This window comes from Lissotriton helveticus, chromosome 6, assembly GCF_964261635.1.
Source record: "Lissotriton helveticus chromosome 6, aLisHel1.1, whole genome shotgun sequence".
Classification (NCBI taxonomy): Eukaryota; Metazoa; Chordata; class Amphibia; order Caudata; family Salamandridae; genus Lissotriton; species Lissotriton helveticus.
In genome coordinates, this window is record NC_136067.1 from 2,077,318,999 (window position 1) to 2,077,328,152 (window position 9,154).

General features: G+C 42.3%; 1 protein-coding gene across 1 annotated transcript; it reads right to left on the bottom strand.

Moving 5' to 3' along the window:
* Nucleotides 1–2,021: 2,021 nt before the first annotated feature.
* LOC144763008 (olfactory receptor 2D3-like) lies at nt 2,022–2,951 on the bottom strand. The gene has a single exon (XM_078648320.1). The coding sequence runs from the start codon at nt 2,949–2,951 to the stop codon at nt 2,022–2,024; it is 930 nt and encodes a 309-aa protein (XP_078504446.1).
* Nucleotides 2,952–9,154: the final 6,203 nt, after the last annotated feature.

The window sequence follows — 9,154 nt, forward strand, 5'->3', positions numbered from 1 at the left end:
TCCACATGATGTTGGAAGAAAAGGACGCAAATTTGGCGTGGATACCTTATGTGGTCAAAAAGTTACAGGGGCCTAAGCGCGCACTACTTCAAATCGCAAAAAACAAAGGCTTAGCACAGGAGGGGAAAAGCCTAGCAGCGAAGGGGCTAAATGCACACTTGTTTTCTTTTGGAAAAATAGACTATTGAAATACGATCACAGGCTTGGTGGTTTGCTGATCCCGCAGGCCACTATTGCTGCAATGGCATCCAATCATAATGAGTTACCATTTGTGACCTAACTCATGAATATTGATTTAGTAGTTCAGTTCAGTTGCAGCCCCCTACAATTTGGAATTTTGTGAACTGAACTATTAGTACATGTTGGTTGACAAAATTCCTTTCCATTCGCACAAACGTAGGTGATGAATTTGCAGCCACTATTTGTGAATCAAAATTAGGCCCTAATTTCCTTCAAGATGATAACTCATTTGACAATTTAAATGAGGCATAGTGAAGAGAAGTGATTTGCACAAGATCACACAATTTGGTGAAGTGGGGAAGCTGGGAATGGAACATGGTTTCCTGGTTACACATTATGCAGATGCTACTAGACGAATATCTCCCTCTTGCTTTCTGTGGGATCATTGTAAGTCCTATTTTGTACAATATGTTCAATAAATACATATATCACATGGTAATTCATTCTAACACAATACACGTTTAAAATGTCAAAATGTGTGACTTGTAAAATGTACAAAGCTAAGCATAAGGAAAGGCAGCAAATTATTTCCTGTCAATTTCCCCTAACTTTAGAAACAGAAAAGAGCTAGAAGTTCAACCTCTCAATGGCAACATTACATTAGTTATCCAGACCAGAACCCTACTTTCTGCAAAGTATTCTTTACTCCTACAACCAGAGGAGTAAAGTAATATTTTACATTGCATGCGCAGAGTTGTCATACATTCAGTATTATTATTCCCTTTCGGCACAGCAGTTGAAGAGTAAAACATAGCGCTTGACTTTCCTATATTTTATGCCACCAGTGCTAATGAGACAAGGTTGAGCTCGAACTAGACATTCATCCCAAGCTTGGCCACCTAAAGTTTAGTACAGCAGTGTTGTTTCATCACAAAATTCTTCACAAGTCAACACAGGTAGCAGATGTAACATCACACGACATTTCAGTCCTCTGTCCTGCCTGCTAGTGAGGGGTAACTGAGGGGAAGGCATTAAAAACAAACACATGTAAATAAACACACAATATTAAAGTTAGTTCTAAAGCAGAATTAATGACATATTACAATACACCATTGCCTGAAAAAATACACTGTGCTGTCAGTATAGCAATGCCCCAGCTCACACTTAACTCTAAAGGGATCGCCAGCCAAGATTCCAAATAGTACCAGCCGCTCTGTTGAGTAAGCCTTGCACACATAGACAGCTTCCAATCTTGCCTTCTTATGTGGTGTTCCGGGTTCAGCATACAACGTCCATGGATAGAACATACTGCGTGTTGCTATGTATGTTGTTGTTCTCAGTTCTGCCTTTCAGGTGATGGGTTGTAAATAGAATGGGCATACATTGATTGCATAAATTCATTATTGATAATAGTAGTCTACTCACTTGTGGCCCTATCTGCTTTGAATCCATGTCATACAACAAGTTATCCTTCTTAATGATGTGCTGAAAGACCTTCATTTTTCATTATCAATCACATAGAACTTTCAATAATTAACATTCAGTATGGATCCAGGTTCTCCAGCCCTGATATTATGTTCAATTACATCCTACAGTAATCCATTATGTACAGGCAATAATGATGCGAGAGGGTTGTAATTTGGATTTATGTTCCACCTTTGTTTCCTTGACCCTGTATTCTCTATGGTAATCAGTGATTTATTTGTGACCAACTTATAATGTAACCTTGGCTTGCATTCAATATATGACTAAATAATTTATCTGAAGTTTTTTTTTCACATTGCTACTTCTTGATTTCAAATACTCATCTTCTGAATGGCTACTGGACAAAAGTAAGATCTTTATTCAAAATGTGCCCTTAAGAAAACATTCTTCAGAGCCATCTTCACAACCTTATTTCGTAGACTGTAGATAATGGGGTTGAGCATTGGTGGGGTCACAGTATAAAGTACAGAGATCATTTTATCCCTTTCATCAGAGTTTTTAGACACTGGCTTCATGTACATGTAGATGGCGGTTGTGTAGAATATGGTGACAACGATCAGATGAGGGGTACACGTGGAGAAGACTTTTAATCTGGCTGCGGAGGAGCGGATTCTCACAACTGTGATAATGATTCGGATGTAGGAGATTGCAGTGAAGAGGCTTGGTATCAAAAGTATAAAGATTCCAAAAGAGAAGATTATCATCTCTGTGACGTAGATGTCCCCACATGCCATCTTCATAAGAGCAGGGGACTCACACATAAAATGATTAATTTCATACCCACATAGTGGCAACCGTAGTGTAACAAAGGTGCCTGAGAATGCCATCACACTGCCACATAACCAGCAGCAGGATACTAATGTCACACAAATAGATAAGCGCATGATGACTGTATAGTGCAAAGGAAATGTGATGGCTACATAACGATCATATGCCATGACTGCAAGGAGCACAGATTCTATAATCCCGAAGAACAACCCAGTGTACATCTGAGCAGCACAGCCATTGAAGCTGATTCTACTTCTAACTAGAAGTTGGGCCAACATGTTAGGAATAACCACAGATGCATAACCAATGTCCACAAAGGATAGGTTTCCCAGGAAGAAGTACATAGGAATGTGAAGCCGAAGGTCACTGATGCAGGCTGTGATAATGCTTATATTTCCAACAAGAGTCAAGACGTATATCATAAAAAATAACACAAAGAGAATAATCCTTACAGTTGGGTCCTGAGATAGGCCAGTGAGTAGAAATTCTGTATTTGAGCTTCCATTTTTCAATTTCATTGACTCCTCTTTCATATCAGCTGTAGAAAAAGAAGACAAACCCATAATACATACATTGTGCATAAAGGTAATATTTGATCAGATAGAATGCATACAGTGGATACACATCTTGTTAACATTGACACCGCACAACCTACAACCTGCACTCGTCACCTTTTATCATTAAAACATGAATCATTCCAATGTCCCTATACATCCTATTCATTCGTGTTCCCACAGTTTACATCATGCAACATGTGGACCGTGGTCATAAAAAAGGAGGCGGCCCTCACAAACCTCAAACTTTGGCTAAAAGTAACATTTTCCTCATATATATGAGAGGTAATGTTCAAAAATCTGAATTGATCCACAAATCTCCAATCACCCTGCAGTCTCACTTGTCTCCCGATACAAGTGGTACCCTACATGTGTTGGTGGGAGCAGTGCGCATAACATGATAGAGCTTAAAACACAACATGAACACATCACATTTTTCCTATCAAAACCAACCCTCTTTTGCAATTTGGGTGGCTGTAAATTGTGGGCCCTAGTTCAACAAGCATCAAGGGGAAGCTCCCAAGCCTGGAATCCTGGGAAGTTCATGGTGGTACAACTTTGTGTGAATGTCATGAGGTTTTCTTTCCTGGAACCCCTTGCAAGCCTCAAACGTTGGTTAAAATCACCAATCTAAATGTCCTGACATTATTGATAGGGAATGTCCCAGAATCTGTGAGGATCCAAATATATCCTACCATCCAGCATTCTTACACATCTCCCAAAACAAATGGTGGATGGATCTAGTGTTAGATACTTCGACCACCTTAGAGTGGTCTTCTCCCAAACCCTTTGCCTACTTGCTTCCAATTTATGCTGGATTTTTACTTTTCTTTGCGTTAGGACTATGTGCACTGCTAACAAGTGCTAAAGTGCTTGTGCTCACCCCTCTAAATATTGTTGTTTTTGCAATTACCTAATTGGCATATTTAATTTACTTTTAAGCCAATCAAAGAGTGGTGTGTCATATCTCCAGGGGCTGATAAATGATTCTAATGGGTCTGCACCAGTTATTGTACTACCCACCTAAGTAACACTCTAAAATTTGGGGGCGCTAGAGGGGGCACATCAAGATGGCCACTCTGCTTCACCGGCCAAGTCATTCATCCACTCAAGATCCTTGCCTTCCTGCCCATGGTGGACGCCCAAATAAAAAAAAAGAAAAGTGGAGTACTGAGGACTGCTTTGGGCGAGCTAATCTACCTGCGGCGTGATCATTTGTCCGAGAATGCGACTGGTGAAATATCGGGCCCGCGCTAACAACATGGCAGCTAAGGATGTGCTCTGAGTGTGGGACTGCAGCGACCCATAAGCGCTGTCAGCTGCGGCTTGTGGGCGTCAGAAAAATATCCCACTGTTTCGCCGTCAACCTGTGCACTGTGTGGGTCGGGACGAGAGCAGCAAGTGACCTGGTGTGAGATATCCTGGCACTTGGAGAGCGGGCTCACTTTCGGTCCCGGCCTGGGCAGGGCACTGCTTGTGAACTGCCAGAGGGGGGCGTGTCTAGCCCACCTTGGTGCCAACCCTGCTGGCCCTGCTTGTGCTGCGCCTGAGAGGCCTATAACAATCCCCGGTGCATGCCCCAGTGAGAGGCTGCTGTATAGAAGGATTACCATGCAACAAGCGTGCATTGGAGCGACAGCACTCGCTACCCGGAGAATCTGACCTGCAAGTGCAGCCAACGTTGCGGCTGTATTCATGTGCCTACTCCTGCTGCGCACGGAAGGCCCTTGCCCACCTTTTCCCCGTGGCCTAGTGGGGTCTTGCCTGAGAGGAGGACTTGGTGCTTGCTTGCTGCGCTTGGGTATTGTAGCGCTCTGTCCAGAATTAAAAGTTGGTGGCTCCCCTGTAGGAATTCTCCTTTATTACCCTGTACTTTACCAACTGAGGCCACCTACACAACAACCCTTGCTAATTTTGCCCTTTGTAGCTGTGCGGAGGTGGGCGGCCCTGTGAGAGTCAAGATCTGCCTTGTCTCTTCATCCTGTCTCCGGCAATGCAGCTGTGCTGTAGCGAGAGACACACCCAAACCCATAATGCTCGGCAGAGCCTTCTATTGTCCGTATCACTGCTGGGTGTGAACCTTCCTGTGACTTGAGCAACTCAAGTTATCTTGCATTGTGTAGCAAGCGGACCCTTGCTTGCAGGGTGCCCCTCATTCTTGTGCACCTCAGCCCAGTGCTACCAGCATGGGAAAAACAGAGGGCGGTCAACCGCGTCTAACTTTCGAACCCCGCATAGCGAGTAAGGCTTCTCAGCATGCAGCCTCTGATTCAGACGCCGACACGCCCAGTGATCATTTAACTAACATTGACAAAACTCTTCTTGCAGTACAAGCCAACTTTCAATTCATCGATGGGAAAATCGATAACCTAAACTTGCAAATGGATTATATGTCTATGAAGCTGGACAAGCATGCGATGCACCTGGGGGAGGCAGACACACGCATTTCAGATGCTGAAGACGGCCTGCAACAAGTGACCTCTAGAGCGTCAGCTATGGAGAAAGTGTTGGCTGTAATACAAGCCCGAAATGAGGATTTGGCGGCCAGATCCAGATGTAATAACGTGCGCCTTACTGACCTGTGTGGGTCTACGAACACGGGCCGTCTTGAGAACTATGTGGAAAAGCTCCTTCAGGTGATTTTTGGTGCGTAACAACTGTCCCAGGTCCTAATAGTGGACCGGGCCCATCGTTTTCTGGCTGCTCGACCCCCCAGGCACTCCTCCATGCCGCATCATAGCTCGCTTATTGAATTATAGAGATCGGGACGCTGTTCTTCATGTGACTTGGGAAAAAGGCACCATCACCAATGAAGGGAGAGGATATCAGCCGGTCAAAAATCATCTCATCTAGGAACGGATACCCTACACAATGCTCTATTCAGCATGGCTGAGCATTGAGGTAGATGGAAAGCCCAGAATGTTTGCTGTTCCCCATAGCTGTTTCTTCCCTTGGCGCTGCACTTGGAAATTGTTTTGGGATGTTCAGGGTGGCTTTGGCACATTGGGGTCGCTAAAGTGGGTGGGGGTGACGGTGGGAGGGTGGGGGTTGAGGGGCTAGTTCATGTGGCTGATTGCATTTTAAATATGAATATGTCTGATTTTTTGGGGCGTGGTAGTGCACTCAAGATTTAATTGATTGTGTGTTTATTTCTTTAATATTCATATACGTCGTTGGTGCATAGGTGGGTACCCTATTAAGCCTTTAGGGTATGGAAGTATAATGGATAAGCATGTGTTTCCTGCGGACACAGGGACCACTCCTTCCTTGCACTCCTTTTTTCTTTCATTCAAATATTACTCTATTTTTTCTAGAACGTTGTTTGTAAATTTTATTTTCATTTCCAAACATTATTTCGTAGCGAGTTTTTAATCTCTATGTTTCATTTTTCATTTTTCATTTTTTTACACATTATACTGAGTCCCAATGCATTTCAAGCAAAAAGCTCTACCTCAGGGGATAACATTCTCTGAAAGTATAATACGTCATGTTGAGTATTGGGTCATTTACAATGTATATACATAATTGAGTTCTGAAATAAACATATATTCATATACTGTTATACCACATTATTTATACGTTGTGTGCCTCTTGAAATGTGTAAACACGCGTGTACCCATAACTGCTTCTGTCCACCTCATGCTTTTTTTTTACCTTATAGCCCTTTGCCTCAGTAACGCACTAACCTTGAAAACTTTGTCTCAAACTCCCAAACTGTTAAGCTGTAAGGAAACGAAAACCTCGGTAAACCTCTAGTCAATTGTAAACGTTTCGATATGAGAAGTTAAAGGGACCTGTTCTTACCCGGTGCGTGCTGTCTACGCTCTATCCTCGCTACCTTGGCGTTCGTCGCTCTATCCCTGCGTGCTGAATGCGATTCTATGACCTATTCCCAGTCACGTGGCTGCGTGCGTATGCGTGTGTTGTTTACTTCTAGTTAAAGTAACCCACACTCCATACACTGTTGTTTCTGTTACTCACGTAGTTCCGTGGGTGCTATAAACATATAATGGGGAATATTCAAGTGAGCTGTATTAAAGTAAGCTATGGTACGAGATACATGTTTATAAGGGTGTGTTCTAAAACTATATTCACTCGTGATAAATGGGTAATTTACAGTACCTGTGTTACATATTTACATTACAATTTCGGATCGTAAAACAAAATCTTGTGAAGTGTCTTTATAGAAAGCAATTTAAATCCATCCGCTCGTTGAGTCCCTTAGGCTGCATGGTACATAAGAAGTTAATCCAGAATGCTTCTCTTCTTAACAAGTGATTATTATTGTCTCTCCCTGGGATGGTTGCCACCATTTCTAAAATGCAGAATTTTAATTGACTTGCATTGTGGTGTGCTTGGTTGAAATGAACTGCCACCGTTGATTTCTGGTTATTGAGTCTAATGTTGCTCTTATGCTCTATTATACGTGTCTTTATTTTTCTTTGCGTTTTGCCCACATAGGAAAAACCACAGGGGCACCGTAGCATGTATACAACGTTACTTGAATTGCATGTGCCTGATACTTTCAAGTTTATGGGCGTGCCTTTGGTTGGGTGATTGATGGTATTGCCTTTAATAATGGCTGAACAGTTGGCACAATTATAACATGGTAGTGTTCCATTATGTTTGGTCACTGCTTGCGTTTTGGGCTGTTTGAGTAGTTCTTTTAATTTTTGTCCTCTCGTATGCAAAGATTGGTGGTTTAGAAAATATTCCTTTGAAATCTTCTTCTAGTGCCAGTAGTGGCCAATGCTTTCTGATTGTTCTCTTGATTTTGGCACTTCGAGTTGAACATTTTGATACAAACACGCTTCTTTGATCTTCTTGCTTATTCACAGGTTTAAGTGTTGGTGCTGTAATTTATCTGCTCTGTCAGCTGCAGATTCCAAAATGGGTTCAGGATATCCACTTTTTTTGAATTTTTGTAGAGTTGCGTCTTTGTGTTTGGCATTTAATTCATTGGTGGATGCTATTCTTTTTATTCTCAATAGTTGAGAAAATGGTAAATGGTGCTTCAACGGAGTTTGGTGAAAGCTGTTGTAGTGTAATAAATTCTTTCTGTCAGTACTCTTACTGTATACGCTTGTTGTAATTTTTCCGTCTCTGTTGGTCAATAACACATCCAAGAAAGAAAATTCTTTTTTGCTCATGGTAAACGTGAACTGAATTCTCTCGTTGATTGAGTTCAACTCGTGTAAAGCCTGTCTTAAACTTTCTTCGTTTCCTCTCCAAAGTACAAAAATTTCATCTATGTATCTCTTATACACAATTAAGTCCTTTTTCCAAATTTCATTATCCAGTATATGGTCTACCTCAAATCTATGCATAAATATATTTGCGTAGGTAGGCGCGGCACAATTGTCCATAGACGTTCCAGATGCTTGTATGTCGAACTTGTCTCCCCATTTAAAGTAGCTGTGAAACAGCGTAAAGTGTAGCAATTCCATGATGAATATTTTGAGGTCTTCAGTTTTCTCTTCATGTATAAGCAAGCTTTCAACTGCAGATATACCTAGGTCGTGTGGTATTGAAGTGTACAACGATTTTACGTCAATACTATGCCAAGTTAAAGCTCTGCATCCAGATCACACGTTAATTTCCTGTCTAACATGGAATGTACGGAGACTTAACACACCTAAAAATATCTGCCCGGTCTTAGCATATCTAGATTGTCATGAGGTAGAAATTGCTCTTATACAAGAAATGCACGTGACTGTATGGTGTGAAGTACACGTAGGAGCACAGTGGGCCGGTTATTGTTTAGCCTCCTCATACTCATCCTATTCCCGAGGTGTAACTACACTTATTAAGAAAAGTCTTCACTTCACAATGATGCAGGTCGATATCCCAATGTTCACGAGAAGCTGGCGGGCAGTTTAGTTACTATTGTAAACACTACAGCCCGGACGTAGATGACCCTGCCGTATTTGAATGCATAATTTCCACACTGCAGAATTGGCCCTTAGCGGTGATTTTATGGGGAGGTGACCTCAATGTACATTTAGATCCTAGTGGAGACAAATCAAGCGGCAACGAGGGTCAGTCCCCAGGGGCAGCCCAGGTCAATAATGAGGGGATGGCTGAACTGGGATTGATAGATGTATGGCGTCAACAATATGCAGAGAGACTGAAGGGCACACACATTTCCACTGTGCGTGGTCGCTGGT